This window comes from Durio zibethinus, chromosome 5 (assembly GCF_047325235.1).
Source record: "Durio zibethinus cultivar Kanyao isolate XHJ-2024 chromosome 5, ASM4732523v1, whole genome shotgun sequence".
NCBI classification, from domain to species: domain Eukaryota; kingdom Viridiplantae; phylum Streptophyta; class Magnoliopsida; order Malvales; family Malvaceae; genus Durio; species Durio zibethinus.
In genome coordinates, this window is record NC_143166.1 from 1431231 (window position 1) to 1447317 (window position 16087).

General features: G+C 33.7%; 4 protein-coding genes and 1 long non-coding RNA gene across 7 annotated transcripts; 1 reads left to right on the forward strand and 4 right to left on the reverse strand.

Annotated features, from left to right (window-relative positions):
- Positions 1–391: 391 nt before the first annotated feature.
- On the forward strand, positions 392–4171 carry LOC111281867 (Amino acid kinase family protein). The gene is made up of 12 exons (XM_089760513.1): positions 392–625; positions 791–1027; positions 1278–1375; positions 1641–1683; positions 2045–2106; positions 2196–2252; positions 3064–3099; positions 3177–3254; positions 3383–3449; positions 3527–3589; positions 3689–3792; positions 3882–4171. The coding sequence occupies exons 1-12, from the start codon at positions 577–579 to the stop codon at positions 3975–3977; spliced, it is 990 nt and encodes a 329-aa protein (XP_089616639.1). The 5' UTR covers positions 392–576; the 3' UTR covers positions 3978–4171.
- On the reverse strand, positions 3979–4266 carry LOC149518637 (uncharacterized). Its single transcript, XR_016342056.1, has 2 exons — positions 4128–4266; positions 3979–4033 (listed from the first exon to the last, which is right to left on the reverse strand). It is a non-coding gene; the product is annotated as an uncharacterized LOC149518637 (long non-coding RNA).
- An 81-nt stretch (positions 4267–4347) lies between these two features.
- LOC149518638 (eukaryotic translation initiation factor 5A-2) lies at positions 4348–5842 on the reverse strand. Its single transcript, XM_089760514.1, has 5 exons — positions 5575–5842; positions 5215–5337; positions 5063–5119; positions 4898–4972; positions 4348–4711 (listed from the first exon to the last, which is right to left on the reverse strand). The coding sequence occupies exons 1-5, from the start codon at positions 5695–5697 to the stop codon at positions 4610–4612; spliced, it is 480 nt and encodes a 159-aa protein (XP_089616640.1). The 5' UTR covers positions 5698–5842; the 3' UTR covers positions 4348–4609.
- A 1526-nt stretch (positions 5843–7368) lies between these two features.
- On the reverse strand, positions 7369–12004 carry LOC111282794 (Transducin/WD40 repeat-like superfamily protein). 3 transcript variants are annotated; one of them, XM_089761439.1, is made up of 9 exons: positions 11764–12004; positions 11543–11673; positions 11239–11321; positions 10043–10294; positions 9754–9826; positions 9424–9504; positions 9261–9342; positions 8553–8653; positions 7369–7661 (listed from the first exon to the last, which is right to left on the reverse strand). In XM_089761439.1, exons 1-9 carry the CDS (start codon positions 11866–11868, stop codon positions 7577–7579), a joined length of 993 nt encoding a protein of 330 aa, XP_089617565.1. In that variant the 5' UTR covers positions 11869–12004; the 3' UTR covers positions 7369–7576. The 3 variants fall into 3 exon arrangements, with proteins under 3 accessions (XP_089617565.1, XP_089617566.1, XP_089617567.1); XM_089761440.1 differs by lacking the exon at positions 7369–7661 and adding an exon at positions 7690–8190; XM_089761441.1 differs by lacking the exon at positions 7369–7661 and having other exon boundaries at positions 8553–8633.
- A 538-nt stretch (positions 12005–12542) lies between these two features.
- On the reverse strand, positions 12543–14717 carry LOC111282780 (uncharacterized protein At5g01610-like). The gene is made up of 3 exons (XM_022871016.2): positions 14453–14717; positions 13535–13589; positions 12543–13110 (listed from the first exon to the last, which is right to left on the reverse strand). The coding sequence occupies exons 1-3, from the start codon at positions 14552–14554 to the stop codon at positions 12731–12733; spliced, it is 537 nt and encodes a 178-aa protein (XP_022726751.2). The 5' UTR covers positions 14555–14717; the 3' UTR covers positions 12543–12730.
- Positions 14718–16087: the final 1370 nt, after the last annotated feature.

Sequence of the window (16087 nt, forward strand, 5' to 3'; positions counted from 1 at the left end):
TCCTAAAAAAAAAAAGTTAAAATAATAAAAAAATTGAAAATTTATTATTTTAATGAAATAAAAATATATACTTTTGTTACACCTAAATAAGTTTTTAATTTTTAATTTACATTAAAAAAATTTTAAATTTTAAATTATATTTAAATAAAATTTTATTTTTATATCTAAATAAACGCTTAATATAAATTAATTTTTTGTTTAAAATAAAATTTTATTTATATATAAATTAAAAAATAAAATCTTATTTAAATATAATAAAATATAAATATTTGTTTAAAAATAAATAATTTAAGATTTTTTTTAATATTTTACTCGTGTGTATATATATATATATACACACACACAACAATTCTTCCTATTTATAAATAAACAACTTGACTCGGTTTAATCCGGTTCATTTGTAACTTAACTCGATGGCCAAGCTTATTCCTGAATGGGCTTGGTTCCGCAAGTCAAAGCTTGTAGCTTTGTACAGACTACAGTGTCAAGTGTTTGACACCACGCCATCGTAGATTCGGACACGACACGAGAGAACAAGAAGAAGAACAGGAACTCACAGTATACAGAAGATCGAAAATGGAAGAAATCAACCTTAATCAAACAATCCGTTGCATCGTCAAACTTGGTTTCGTCCTCTTTCTCTTTTTCTTTTCTTTTTTCCCAACAAAACGTTTTCACTTTTCAACCTTAACAAGAACATAAAACCCTCGACCATGTTTTATTTTCATGCTATTGATGCCAATGTTGCCTTTTTTTTCCTTCATTAACTAGTTTTTTGGGTGTAAAACAGGAGGTTCAGCAATCACTTGTAAGAATGAGTTGGAGAAGATCAATGAAGAGAATCTTGAAACAGTTTCATCGCAGTTGAGGCAAGCAATGATTCTGGATTCTTGTTCAAAGAAGGTTATTGGGATGGATTGGAGTAAGAGAGATGGCGTTTTGGACATTTCTTCTAGTTTAGGTGATTTTGGTGATCAGGGTCAGTTCACCGTGGATTTCAGTAGATTTGTCGTTGTGCACGGTGCAGGTGAGCTTTGATAGCTTCATGTTTTGATTAAGGGTTTTCTTAGTTGGATTGTTGTGATAATGGGTTAACAAGTAATGAGATTGTTTCCTTTTTTAATGTTTTAAGATTTGTTTTTGGATTTAGCTTTTGGGGTTTGAAAGTGATCTAGATTTAGTGGTTCAGATTCATTTTAATTGGGATGTTCATTGGTGGTTTAGGCTTTATTAATTAATTAATTAATTTTCTTTTTATGTGATTATGTTGGTTGTAGGTTCTTTTGGGCATTTTCAGGCTAGCAAATCTGGGGTTCATAAAGGAGGATTGAAGCAACCTCTAGTCAAGGCTGGTTTTGTTGCAACGCGAATTTCTGTAAGATATACTGTTTGTTTCTCTCTAAACTTTGATTGCTTTCTATTGGAGTTATTTTGCTTTATCAGACATGCTTTCTGCAGTCCATGAAAAGATCAAATACTAAGCAATCTAGATCCTGATGTCTTGCAACTGAAAGTGAAGCTTCAGTTATTCACTCTATAGAACTTGTTCTGATATATTGTCATTGTCCTATCGCAGATTATTCAGGGACATGAACCTTTTTCTCTTTCCATAGCTAATTTTCCTTGTGGTTCTTTTCCAGGTCACAACCCTTAATCTTGAAATTGTCAGAGCGCTAGCTAGAGGTACTGATCTAGTTACCACAACACATTTGCTTTAAAAGCTTGCTACAATATCCTCCTACGGGTGTCTTGCAAATGTTTTTCTTTATTTATGCTAAGTCTAATAGATGTTGCTAAAAAGATTTACTCAATGTGCTAGAATTGTTTATGTTGCATGTTGCTGCTACAAATTAAGCTTAACCTTGTTAATCATCTCTACATACATATTCCTTGTCACCTTAACAAACTAGGGATCTGCTTTGGTGAGCTGAATTTTCTTTCATTGAATACTTGCAGTTATCTGCTTTTCCAATGTCATCTTTCTGCACTCTTTTTCTCTGAACATGCAACATGTCAGTAAACAAAGTTTGTGCTTTTCTTGCAGAGGGTATTCCTTCTATCGGCATGCCTCCATATACATGTGGATGGTCAACCTCTGAACGAAATGTTAGAAGCATCTATAAAGATTTATTTGTTAGATTATAAATCAGAATCAATTATGGAGCCAATTTCCGTTGACCTGTATGTTTCCTCAGGTAGCTTCTGCTGATTTGTCAGGGGTGGCCAAAGCAATAGATTCAGGCTTTATCCCTGTAAGTTTGTTTGAAATCTACTACTTGTTAATGGTATTTTCATTTAAATGAAAGCATAAGGGTATTTTAAGCATAAGGGTATTTCATTTTAATTGCAATTTTGTGGATAAATCAGTTTTGTACGGATGCAAGCATATGCATGAATTTTTTTTCCCCATAGAATGTTGTGTAGACATTACAGAATTGCAAATGACAATGTTTTGACTGAAAGTGCATCCTCTGACATGGTAAAAGGATTTTCTTCTAAGAAGATGAGGAGAAAGTATAAACGGTTTGCACACATAATCAATTGTCGATTTCCTTCCTCTACCTCCCCACCACCACCCCCTTATAATTTAGATTAAAAAATGGCTTGTTGCAATGCTTTAAGATCCCCTTGTTCCATTAATCCTTTTCCAAAATAACCCACTGCTCTAGGATATCGTAAACTCTATGGGATTCACTGGGGTAAATTAAATCTTAATAGTTGCAAAACAAGGATTATAAATGCAATATAGTAAACAAAAATGAAGAAATCTTGCTTTCATTAAGTCAAATGCTGTGACATTTGAAAATAAAATGTATGCTGCTATGATATTTCATAGCTGGGAACGTGTTACTTGTGTTTGATCTGCTACTAACCCCTTTCACTGAACAAATTTCAGCATAATCATATATTTAGTTGGAGTTACAACAGATTAGGTGATATATTAGTTTGTAGGTCCTATATGGACTTCAGCTTGATAACAAAGCAGCATCTATTAGACTATAACCTCGTTAAGCGTTCCTATAAATTGTCTAATATGGTGTTAATCTGTTACATGCTTTATAGGTTTTACATGGAGATGCAGTACTTGATGAGCTTCTGGTATGATCTCTCTAAACATAATCAAACATCATTTTGTTATTCTCATATTCAACCTATCTAATTTTTTGTTTAATCAGGGATGCACCATTTTGAGTGGAGATGTTATAATTCGTCATCTGGCAGAGCACCTGAGGCCTGAATATGTCGTCTTTCTTGTATCCTTCAGCCATGGAGTGAATTCGATTGATGCCTTTTTCTCCTCTTGAAATTGGTTTATTGACACTGCATGATGGATGTTAAACGTTGTTCTTCCATGCATGTTTTCCAATTAATGTGAGTTAAGACTGATGTTTTGGGTGTATATGACCGTCCACCAACCGATCCGAATGCAGTTCTCTTGAGAGAAATCGGTGAGCACTTGCTATTAACTGCAGATCTGACATATATAAATCTCGATGGGCATGACAATATTCTTGTCTAATATCAGCCGTGGATGAAGATGGGAAGTGGTCTGTTGTGAACCCAACTCTTGAAAGCATGAATAAGCAAGGTAATGACATCAAATAATTACTTGTTTGAAGAGCTTTTCTAGTTATGCATTATCGTTCGAGACTGCACACTAGACTGAAATTTTTGATTTGTCAAACAGTTGAGATAACTGTAGCAGGCCATGATACAACTGGGGGAATGGCTACCAAAATATCTGAAGCTGCACTGATTGCAAAGCTAGGAATTGACGTTTATATAGTCAAGGTAAAGGTCAAGTCCCTCTCAATGCTTTTCTGTATTTTAAGAATGGATTTCTTTGGTTCATTGGCTTCAACGTTTTTGTAAACTTTCAGGCGGCCACAAGCCACTCATTGAGAGCGTTGAGTGGGGAACTGAGACGTAACGTACCAGACGACTGGCTTGGGACGATCATCCGGTTTTCAAGATAGGTATACAATTTGTTGAGAGCATTCTATTCGACTTTTCCAGGAATTGGGGCATATGGCTGATACAATGCACCTGACTTTTAGGAAATATTTGACCGTAAAGAATCATGTAATCCAATGCATTGGATTGGGACTCAGAAACATCATTTTCACCTCGTACTAGTCAAAATTTCTCCCCTTAACGTTCCAAGTTTCCAATTCCACGGCTATGGCACGATCATTCCGCGTCCTGCATTTGCTGGGTTAGTTTGCTGCATCAAAGCAACTCACCATGCATCCATTCCGTCATCCCCTTTGCTTAAGCATTCTTTGACAGGATCATACTCAACGGATTTTCCAAACCCATAGATTTCAACACAATGAAAACAAGAAATAGGGAAACAGAATCAATTCGTGTATTAGACAGTCACTGAACAATATAACAAAAATATTGCTCATAGAAGGATAATTGATAGTGGCGAAATCATATTTATAGCTGGAGGCCACTTCTTTAACAAGATGTTCCTGAAACATAACTCCCACCATCCAAACCCACATAGAACCCCTCGGTAAAAAGTAAAAGCTAGTATTTATCTGTTTCATTAGAATTTCAAGGACTTGAGCAATGAGCATTCTCAAGGACGCCCGGGGCATATTTATTTGGGGCCAATGTCCTTCAGAGCACATATCTGCTCCTCTCCCATTGCAGACATGACAGTCACGACCAGATCCTTCCCCTCCGCGAATCCATCCTTGATCTGCATAGACCAAAGAAAACGCTCATCTTTTAAACCAATTGAAGAGACAACAGGATAAAACTTGGACATAGACATCAGTCATACAGAACCACCAGCTTTCACAATCCAAATAAACTTGTGAGGAATTTGCCCATTTCACGATAGTAAAAAGATAGAAATCAGATACCATCTAACATGAATACTAACCTGCGTAAGCAGATTATCATCGGTTGGAAGCCTAAGATCATCCTTAGTGTTACCATTCTCAGTTAGCAGACTCACCTAATCAATTAACAAGTATTATAATCAAAACATAGACTAAAGCCACAAAAATCCAAAAACCAATCAACAAAGACAAAAGCATGATCTTACAAACCCATCCTCGGAGATATCAATCAGCTGGTAATCAGTACGGTTGACATGAGGAACCTGTAACAGGAACAAACAACACCATAATTCTCCGAACACTACAACAAAAATAATAATCACGGCAGTAGACTAAGACAAGGTAGAGCGAAACATACATCACAATTGTGAGAGGAGGGAACGATATCTTCGAGCTTTTTGGCTGTGAAGATATCAATTCCAACAAAGTGACATTTCGCGTGACCGTGCTTGCCTGTCTTGGAAGTTGAAACTTCCACAACCTGTAGAAACGTTTGAACAAGATAAACAAAAAAGGATCAAAGATTAAATCTTTCTTTCTTAATAAGGAATTATCCTCACTCGCCAAACGATTTCGAAGATCTAAGAATTATATCTAAAAACTTTGATAAATAGACAAAATTCTGGTGACCTAAAATAAAATAAATTTTCAGATCATAAACATAAATAGTTGAAAGATTAAAAAAAAAGTTGTAGTTCAGAGAAGAGGAAACCCTAACCTTGCAAGGACGGCCTTTGATGACAATGTAACCGTTCTTCCGGATGGTGCCGGCCTGCTGTGGATAAGTCTTCGAAGCTCCGGCGTCAGCCTTTGACTCGAAGTGGTGCTCCTCGTCCGACATGGCGACGCTAAAAGAAATTTCAGGGCTTAGGGGAAAGATAGAGACAAGGATCAGAGCTTCGAATGGGAAAGTAGAAATGAGCAAAACAAGAGAGGAAAAGAAGTGAAAGTGAAAAAGAGACGAATGATTCTGGAATGCTTATATGGCGGTGGAAATTTATGGAATGTAGGGGTTTTATTATTATTATTATTTTTCAAATGTGGGAAATTGGGTTAAGTACGTGGATGGGTTTGGGCCGTTGGATCATTGGCGATGTGAGGCCGGGATGGGATTGGAAATTAACTTTGACGTTTGCGTGTAACGGAAGCTGAGCTTGAGATGTTTACACGTGGGCTGCCGTGGGCCCACTATCACATCAATTGAATATTTTAGCATCAACTCAGCATGCAAATTTAATTAAGTGACACGTATTTTTAAAAGTATATTAATAAATAAAATATATGATAAAATTTTAATTTTTTTGAAATAAAAATTATATTACAAAAAAAATTGATATGCAAAGTTGTAAACAAATTTAGTATAAGCGAATTTTGTTGTATTAATTGTTTTATTAGTAAATTTTAAAATATTATTTAGAATTATTTATTAATTTAATAAACAAACAAAAATTAAATTTATTTACTATTATTACTCTATTCACTTAAATCTTCAAACATAAATAAATTTTATTATATTTATGATTTATTAATTTATTTAACAAATTTTATAATATTATTTGGTGATTACATATTAAATTTAATAAAAAAATAATATTCATAAACCATTCATAAAATATTTTACACATTTATACTCATGTTCATATATTATTTTGATTTTATATTAAGAAGCAGATTTATTAATATTATTTTTAATATTTATTTATCATTTTTATTATTTGCTTTCTATCGTTTAAAACAATTGAATAATTTCATTTAGTGATTTCTTTCACTTTTTCATTCTTTTTAGTAATAAAATTGATTTTAATTTTTTTTTGTCTTAAAAAAAATAGTATGCGTAGGTATTGACAAATGAATAATCCAAAGCCAAAGAAATTTTATACTCAGCTTGTCTACTTGAGATGTTTGACCCACAAAAGAGCAAAAGAGAGAAATGAGACGTTTCTTATGAAAATAAAATCAACCTTTGAAATATTTGGTTCTTGAATTTTGTTTTTCTTTGTTTATTTCAATATGCTTCTAATGATTTTGGCAAAAGAAAATAGAAAACGATAGGACAAAAAGCCTTTAGCAATTCCACCCTTACAGCACCAGGCATAAATAAGAACATTCATATTTTGATTTTAATCAAATTAATTGATTAAATTTAATTAATTAATTAATTAATTTTGAATGATTAATAAAAATAATTTTACAAAATTTTAATTTTTGATTAATTTAATTCAAAAATTAAATTAATTAAAATTTTAATGAAATATAATAAAATTCAAATATAAAATAAAAAATACATGAAATGGATTTTATATATTTTAATTTTGAATATTTTATTAAATAATTTTATTTAATCGATTTAAAATATAATTTAATTTAAATATATTTATTATTTAATTATTGAAAAAATTAACTGTCAATTAATTTTTAAAATTAATAAATATATTTTGGTTAACAACAATAAAATAATTTAATTTAATTAATGTAATTTTAAATAATTTAATTGAAAATTATCAAACCGAACAAATGAACACCCCAGGCATAGATAGAAGTTCAACAAAGTAACAAGGCATGAAAGTGGTACAAAACATTACAGTTACAAGGCATAATACATAAGTTACACAACAAACAAGATTGTGTAGCATCTTCAGAATATGCGATAGAAGAAAGTTGTACATACAAGATTGTGTAGATGTGGATCATTTCTGTGATTGCCAAGCATGTCTGTTCAGTCATTGCCGACTTGAATTTCCAGCAGAAAGTGATTTGATGTAGTTGTCATCCATTTTATACACAGATATCTGAGGGGGCTTTTCTCTGTTACCAGGCAAATTGCGGATGACAAATTAATAACTCTTGAACAGAGCCACTACCTCTTGGTTTTCAAAATTATTGTTATCAAACCAGGTGACTGTGAGATGTGACAGACTCTGTAAAGCTTGATGGAAAAATAGAAAATTGGCCAACCAAGATAATGTAATCCAGAAAATGATTGGTAGATAAGAAGTTCAGATAAATGAACAGAGAAAAAAATCAATCAAGCAAAGATAAGACAATGGGCCATAAATTTGAGATGGTCCAAGGTTTAAAGAAATCAAATGACAGCACCAAATCAAGATCAAATCAGAGGAAAGATTTGGAATGACAACTGACAAGAAAGCATAGAAAGACCAAACAAATTAGAAAAGTATGCAATTAAATCGTAGCTGTCCAGAAACATGGTATCAGTGGCAGGCTGGCAGCATATCTTATAGGACTCTTAACTGCTGGAATCTATGGACAAAAGCATGTTTAGCACCAATTAATGAACTCAATGCGGTAGGCAGATTGTGGAAGGTCATGCAGCCTGCGAAGATTGTTAACATGGCAATAAGCCTTCCTTTCAAGAACAAGACACCAAGCAGAAGTGGAAGATATAAGCAGCAAGAGTCAAACTCTTATTGCACCATAATCTCTCAGTGACTCACACTTCTTTGCTATATCGTATTTATTATGGTCCCTTTGCTATCCTCTAAAGTAAACAACGCTTATGGTCCTCTACAACTAACATATTGCCCCCGCAAGTTCATCATCTCTTCATATATACAAGCAAAATATTTTAGTTCTTCAAGCAATATAAAAGACACCTGCTTAGAATATGATAACAAACAGAACAGCATGATAAAGATAGAAAAAGATAGAAGCACAAGAAATGGAAGAATAACTGACATTTCAGTTGCCTCTTGGTAAGTATAGCTTGATGCAACAGCCAAAATTTGTCCTTCATGGTTGTATGTTAAGGATGCAACACTGTTTGAGCATCTAGGCAACTATAAGTAAGGAAAAACAGGGAAAAGATGTTAACTGAATAGAGAAACAATTAAGCTGGCAAACAAACATTTTTCTACTGGAAAAAGTTGTGGACCAAGTATGGAGGTAGGAGAAAGCCAGAGCCCAGAATGTACTCGCGACACTCTTGAACTTTTGAAATAGAGTGTTGCAGTGAAAGTCATTCAGTCGTAAAATATCTAAATGATTTCAACCCAGCGAAGCAAATCGATTTAGTACTACCACTATTATAGCAACAAACATCCCTTTCTTTTCTTTTTTCCTTAAGGAAAAAAAGCAGTTGGACCAAAATATTAGCATGAAAAATTAATAATACAAATAAAGTCAACATCATAATTTTCTGGGAATTATTACTTACTATCATCTACTTGCATTCTTTAACACTAGCTATCTAGCATGTGCCTTTTTGCCTCAAAGATTCAGAAAATATTCTGTTTTTTTTGTTCTGAAATGTGCTATGCTATCAACCATCAGTTAAATAAGAATATCATCCCAAACTAAAACCACTGATTTAATAGACTGAGGAATCATAAGATGTGCTTATCACAAGTAACAGCACAAGAAGGAAAAAGAAACCCGTAAGATTACCTCAAAGAGTCTTCTTCTACTTTTAGCATCCCATCCAGTGACATAACCCTCATTATCACCCGTAACAAAAGCACCTGAGATTCTAAAACAAAAGTACCATATAAATGCCAATATGCAACAATTTCCATAATCTATGAGAGGCTACTGATTGAAGAACACATACAATGGGTTGAATGCAATGTCATTCACCGGTACTAAATGGTTTCTTCTATCTCTTGATTTTGGATGACATCGGAAGCTATACCTGCAAGTAAGAGATGTATAAGGTAATGTGTCAAATAAGCCATTTTCTGGATTTTTTTTTTTTTTCATACTTATGCCGAAGGATAAAAGGCTTTTGAACAATATTCTTTTCTGTTTAGGTCTAGAGGAAATTTGAAGATTAAGTGTTTTAAGATGTATAAATGAAATGAATTTATTAGTTGATGCAGACCACGTTTTTCAATGCTCGACTGCTACAATGATCTAAAATTATACAATTTTCAAAACTGACCCCATGTTGTTTGAACTGGACAGATATGAGATCTCTAATTTTACTCGTCCATCTACTGATCCAACTGCATATCCTGCATGGACATGTAATCTTCTTTAAGGGCATTATTAAGAAAGTTGAAAGCCATATCAAAAAGTTGGTATTTTGAAGATTACAAAATTCTGACAGAAGGCTGTGCTTAAAATCAATCAGATTCATTCATGTGAAATTCGCTGCTTGCTTAAAATCTATCACATTCATTCATGCTTAAAATCTAACATGTAGAGCTAACAAAGTCAAGAAATAATACCTTTGGAATAAGGAATTGAGCACACACATCGTATTGGAACACCCATACAAGATTCATTTGATTCAACTGATTTGTCTAAGTTACGCAAGTCATAAATATCTACTGATGATCCAGCAGCTACTGTTAATTCAAATCCAGAGATTGACATGGACTCCACTTCTGCACCTAGATTTCCCAAGAATGCAAGGGGTTTTGCTCCACACATGTCCCAGGCTATGATCTTCTTATCAAAACCTGCAGTAATCACTTGACCTGAAATAAAAGAATAAAGAGTTTAACTTCTACTAGAACTAAATAGGAACATGTGAATGATAGATCTAAGGTTGTATAAAGGGCTTTTTGGATGTTCATCAGAATATATCTTGCAATTTGAACAGTCTTCATGGCCTCCAATAGACTACAAAACATTGTGCAGTCAAGTGAAACCATAAACTCACAAAGAGCTTCTGAGAATAGTACTATTAACATTCTTTACAAACATAGATGCATATTTATGAGGTATATGTAATAAAAACTATAGCAGGACTCTGAAAAGCCTTTTGTTCTGAAGACCAAATTATTTCTCAGCTAAAACTTCTTTATCATAGCCCTGTTAAAACGCCAGTTTATGTAAACAACAAAAAAACCAAAACTCAGTTGTTTACCACCTTCTGTCAGGATAGTAGTTTTGTTAGTACTTAGGTTTTAGAAAACTTTATGCATAGGCTAGGATGCTTTCTTTCTTTTAAACTGTTATGAGCTTCAAAGGATAACAGAGAGGTTCAAATTACAAACTGCCCTTAGTTGAAATTACTTCTACACATATGTTAAAAGGTTTGCAGAAGGTTAAGAAAAGGGCACGACATATAGTTTCTTAGCTAGATGAATAGCAACCAAATTCAATTACAAAATGTAACCATCATTACTTGTTCAAACTATGGCCTCAGAGGTACATAGTATAAGTAACAATCAGGCATCTATAGCACAAAGCAGATGGATTAGCTGATTGAGACAGCAAAAAGATTAGCTGCAGGATATAAAAATAAGAGAAAGTTCCATAAATGCAAAATTTTTTTATTTCCAGCTATGATTATTGTAATATAGTTGCTGTGTTTTATCCCAGTATCTAAAGTAAGATATTGACACAAAAATCTGAAGTAGCAAACACAAACTCAAAAACAATAAAAATGACAGTGGAAATAAGGTGCATAACTTACGTGTTTCATTAGAATATTCTACACATGTTGCTATTTCATCATGATTTCCGATTCTATTGCTGATTCCTGAATGCAAGTCATACCTAGAAAAAATTTCCAAAAGTAATCAACACAAATTGCTTGCCTGTCACAACTATTACATCCAAAGTGCAATGCTATCACAATAAAAATGGTTTTCCATATTTAAAGAAGCTCCGTTGTGCTCATTCAACTTAGTAGTAGAAAACTACAATCAAAGAAGAAAACAATTAAGTAAAAGCTTGAATCGGATTTCGAATTCACTCAAGCAACTAAAAGGAAAAACCTTGTGATAGAGCCATCAGATCCAGCGCTGAATGCGACAGATTCCTCCTGGAAACAACAGTCGAGAAGCGCAGCCTCGGACGGAGCTTCTAATCTGAGCCGAGAACACTCCACATCGTAGAATCGAAGAATCTGCACGGGAAGATCAAAACCAGCTGCGATTAATCGCAATTCAAAACAAAAATAGAATGAAAAAGACCATCTGAGAAGATTATAACTAACGGAGTCCCAAGAAGAAACGAGGAGGTTGTTGGACAGCGGCCCGAATCGGATCCTAGAAATCGCGTCCCGGATCGGGTTATTGAATTCCAAACAAGATCCGTTCATTTCAAATGTTTTGAAAGAGAATTCAATTCATAAAAGCAAGTGAAAGTTTCTAAAGTTCATCACAGCTTATTCGGTAGAACAAGAGAAACCCTAATTTGGGAAAGGAAACCCAAACATGGAGCCCGGAGGGAAGAAGTTTAAGACTGAAAAAAGAAGGCTGAATTTCGAAAATTCCCGCTTTCTGGTAAATTTAAATTAATAGTGAATTTACGAAACTATCCATTCTTTTGGATTCCTCAAAAGTCTAAATTACCCCTCTTGAGATCCGACATGCACATCTCATCTGACTTTATTTCTTTTGGTAAATTTCATTCAAGTCGTTGAATTTTGATCTTAATTCAACTCCAATCTACTAATTTCCGAATTGGACATCCAGCTCCAAAATTACAAAGGAGTCAACAAATTTGAGTAATTAGACATAACAAAGGTGTCACCTGCTTCACACAATGCTTCTTCATCGTTCATACTCAAACCCAAAGTGCATCAGCCTTTTTGAAAACTTAAATTTCTTCCTTTTGAACCTCTTAAAGCTTATTGATTGATTTATCTCAAAACAGAGCCGCATTGTCATGTAATCCTGTTGATATTTTAAGGAATAAATTTAAAGACCTGGGGATAAATTAAGGCTGAGTTATAAACTGATTATCGGATCGATAACCTGGATTTCAGAGTAGTAATGCAATTTATCTTGTCAAATAAAGGTGGAAAATAACTAACAATAGTTAGTCAACAGCTATGTGATCTATTGATAGAATGCTGGATTCTTAGTTCTAGTGATCAGGATTGAAATCCTGTCAGTATCAAAACTAGCAGTAATTATGCCCTCTATCCCAAGAAAAAAGCAGTGACGAATATTCAGTGCTCAAAATTCCTCGACTCTGACAGCAACCCGGGGTGCTTCATAAGCATCCTTATGCCTTGATTTCTTAACTCCTGCAGTAAACCACACCTTGTCGGACTTATAGCTTTCAACTGCTACACTTGTGACTTTAACCCAAACTAGGACCTTTGTCTTCATTCCCTCAATACCTGTGAGCTTTCCCCTAAGGAGAATCGCTTTCACGCGGGTTGCATACCTTATAACAGAGGAATCCTTGAAGCTGATCTCGCATGGAGAGGACAAGTACACAATCAGCTTGGCCTTTGATTCATCAAATTCATAACAAACAACATTCTGGGGAAAAAGGCCTGGTGGTAAATTGTAATCGCGAAGGAGATCTGGCAAACTTTTCGTTGGCTTTCCTATAGGAGGAATAAATACATAAAGGTAAGAACTTATGAATTCTAAAACATAGTGATTCTTCTGAAAAGAATTAATCTGCCCAAGACCCGTAAATACATATCATATGACGGAGAAATCTATGAGAAGTTACTTTATTGCATTGTCATTGTATTCAAGAAAGCAAGCACAATCAAGTCATGCATAACACAACAAACAAAAGAAAGAAAAACTACTTGGAAAAAAAGAAGCTGAGGCATGACAGAGGAGGATTTTAACCACAGATCGAACATCACATGAATGATGAAATATTGATACGTTCAAACAGGGTGGTCAATTGTAAGCAATTATTTGATAGTTGACTGTCACACTAGATATCTTCTTTATATTCCTTATCCAGAGATTGATGATATACGATAAATTGCTACGCTGTCTATGCTTCTGTACCTTTCAGTTTGTTGAAAATCCATTTTGCCTTCTCTTCAACAGTATTTGAGAAAGCCTGCAGTAAGCAATGCTTCAGAGAATCAGAAAGATAAAGGAGCATAAACTTTATATATGCATAATGCATCGGCAAGCACACTTCAATGTTGATGTTAGTACGAATCTTCTTTTCTTGACACATTAGGAGGAAATGATTTTGAAGAAAGTCGCTTCAAACTCAAAATGTTCAATTCATTCATTTGATAAACATATGTTGCATAAAACCTTTAATGAATCTTCAAAAGTTCAAATCAGAGATGCCTTTTCCCAACTATTTACTGATAAGATACACTAATTTTAACATCAGAAGTTTTTATGGTTCTTGATATCTAGAAATCAACATGTTTAAACAACATTCAATAATAAACTGGCCTTTGTCCTAAAAGTCTAGAGTCAGTTTGAAATGATTCGACATGTAACAGGCAAACTTATGGGAAAATTTGGCAGCGGGGGAATCCTACCCCAAGACCAATACCCTCATGGCCCCAAACCAGAAATTATGCAAAACCAAAACCAAATCACATCTAAGACAAAATGCAATCTTTATCATCTGAAATGAAGAAATATTTGTCAACACCGAGTTTAACACAAAAAAAAAAGCAACCCAACTATAGCAATGATCAAATATTTTGGTCTCTAGCTTCACATTTTCACCTAATAATACATTTTTTCAAATCTGTTTTCATTTATTTCATCACCCCATATCTGAAATCACTTTTTTTCCTTACAAAAAGAAACCACAAGATCTCACATTTCACCAGCAATTCCGAACCACCGACACAAAACTATCAAAAGGGTATCCTGATATCCGCCCACATTACACAATCCATGAACCAAAAACACTAACACAATGTTCAAGACAAAGCAAAAACAAAAACTTACAGTGAAGTCTTCAGTAATGTTAGAGAACTCTTCCTTGGCTTTTTTTGAGATCCATAACCCACCAACTTTCAAGCTTCCAACTTTTGTTAATGCTTTCTCCATTTCCTCCCTCTCTCTAAATAAAGAGTAAAGCTTTCCTCTTTTGAGTGAGTTAAAGAGTTGTGAACAAAAGCACAGGACAAATCCCAAAAGCAGAAAAGCTAGAGACAAATATCCACCCTCTGGCTTTACTGTGAAGAAGAAGAAAAAAAGCGGCTGCCTTGTAAGGTGGGATTCTCGAGATTAACATTTCTGTAATTATGAGATGACAGTGAGAGCGCTAATCCGTCGTTATTTTCCGGATTTCTGCTATTTGGTAAGGTATTTGAGTGTGGACTGTCATCTCATTTGACTCCAATGCAAGTCTGATGTTTTTTTTTTTTTTTAAATTACTTATAATTTATTTTATTAAAAGAATTTTGTTAAATGGATTTATTTGATAAATAAAATTAAAGTTACATGAAATTACTTCATGTTAGAGTTCTAACTTTATATTTGTTCAATATACATTTTAAATATAAAATAAAAATTTAAATTTTAATCCTTCTAAATTTAAAATGCTGAACAATAACACTCTAATATTATAATATAATGATAGTGATGATTAAAAGATGCAATCAATCTCACACGGTGGGATCAAGTTTTATTAATTTTCCAGCTCAAAAGTTGACAATGACACCATTATACTTTAATAATTTGGGAAGACAATCCAATCTAAATTTAAAAAGTTTTCATCGAATCGTGTAATAATAAAAATTATATATATATTTATTTTTATATTTATATTAAAAGTAATTTTTTATATTTTAAAATATAATATTTTATTAAATTTAAATCAAATTAAATATAATTTTACTTAATACCAAATTCAATCAGAGGATCGAATATGAAAAAATTTTAAAAAAATCGAATTAAATGGATTTAAATTTTATATATATAAAATTTAGTAGAATTCAAGACAAATAAAAATTTATTCTAATCCGGTCCACTGTCATCTCTAATAATAATCCAACAAATATAAGAATCTACAAAAGAGAAGCTGTCCTTGCTGAACTGAATGTGGATCTAATACAAGCTTGAAGCTTGCCATGCTGCTTGATAATCACGTGAGAGGGAAGAGTTATCGGATTCGAACCCTTTTTCCTGCTTGACGAAGAGCATTACCACTGGACATTTCCTGAGAAAGACACACTGGTTTCTCTTCCTCTCCTTGGTATATTGTGAAGGAAGCTAAAAATGGTGATGTTCGCTTCAGTGAAACCTTGGCAACAAGTATTCAACCTGAATTTCCTTTGTTAAGGGCATGATCCAATTGCCGGCAACTAAACTCGGCTTGATTTTGCATACAGGATTTGGACCTGCTGCAACACGAGGCCTTTAGCTCTTGACACCCACACTCTTTTTCCTTCTGCTTCCACTGTTTCATATGTCAGCAACTCTAGACCTGTCCTGTTAGATGCACATTTCGAAGGCAAGAGGAAATTTCTTAATGGCAAATACGAAGTAGCAAGCCCAAACAAAAAGGATGAAGTGGGGGAAATGTGAATGGAAGTTTACTTTGGTTCTAGTGGCATGCTCATAAGTTGCAGTTGAGGT

Bases quoted from the DNA above. Each gene is read 5' to 3' on its own strand.
- LOC111281867 (XM_089760513.1), top strand. From the start codon at position 577: ATGGAAGAAATCAACCTTAATCAAACAATCCGTTGCATCGTCAAACTT. The intron at 626-790 runs GTTTCGTCCTCT...GGTGTAAAACAG, and splicing joins CCGTTGCATCGTCAAACTTG to GAGGTTCAGCAATCACTTGT. The intron at 3,100-3,176 runs GTATGATCTCTC...TTGTTTAATCAG, and splicing joins CAGTACTTGATGAGCTTCTG to GGATGCACCATTTTGAGTGG.
- LOC149518638 (XM_089760514.1), bottom strand. From the start codon at position 5,697: ATGTCGGACGAGGAGCACCACTTCGAGTCAAAGGCTGACGCCGGAGCT. The intron at 5,338-5,574 runs GTTAGGGTTTCC...ACGTTTCTACAG, and splicing joins TCAAAGGCCGTCCTTGCAAG to GTTGTGGAAGTTTCAACTTC. The intron at 4,712-4,897 runs GTTAGTATTCAT...TGGTCTATGCAG, and splicing joins ATGATAATCTGCTTACGCAG to ATCAAGGATGGATTCGCGGA.
- LOC111282794 (XM_089761439.1), bottom strand. From the start codon at position 11,868: ATGAACGGATCTTGTTTGGAATTCAATAACCCGATCCGGGACGCGATT. The intron at 10,295-11,238 runs GTAAGTTATGCA...CTTTTATTTCAG, and splicing joins AGAATATTCTAATGAAACAC to GTCAAGTGATTACTGCAGGT. The intron at 9,505-9,753 runs GTCAGTTTTGAA...TCTTACTTGCAG, and splicing joins TCCAGTTCAAACAACATGGG to GTATAGCTTCCGATGTCATC.
- LOC111282780 (XM_022871016.2), bottom strand. From the start codon at position 14,554: ATGGAGAAAGCATTAACAAAAGTTGGAAGCTTGAAAGTTGGTGGGTTA. The intron at 13,590-14,452 runs GTAAGTTTTTGT...TGCTTACTGCAG, and splicing joins ACATTACTGAAGACTTCACT to GCTTTCTCAAATACTGTTGA. The intron at 13,111-13,534 runs GTACAGAAGCAT...TTCCTCCTATAG, and splicing joins GATTTTCAACAAACTGAAAG to GAAAGCCAACGAAAAGTTTG.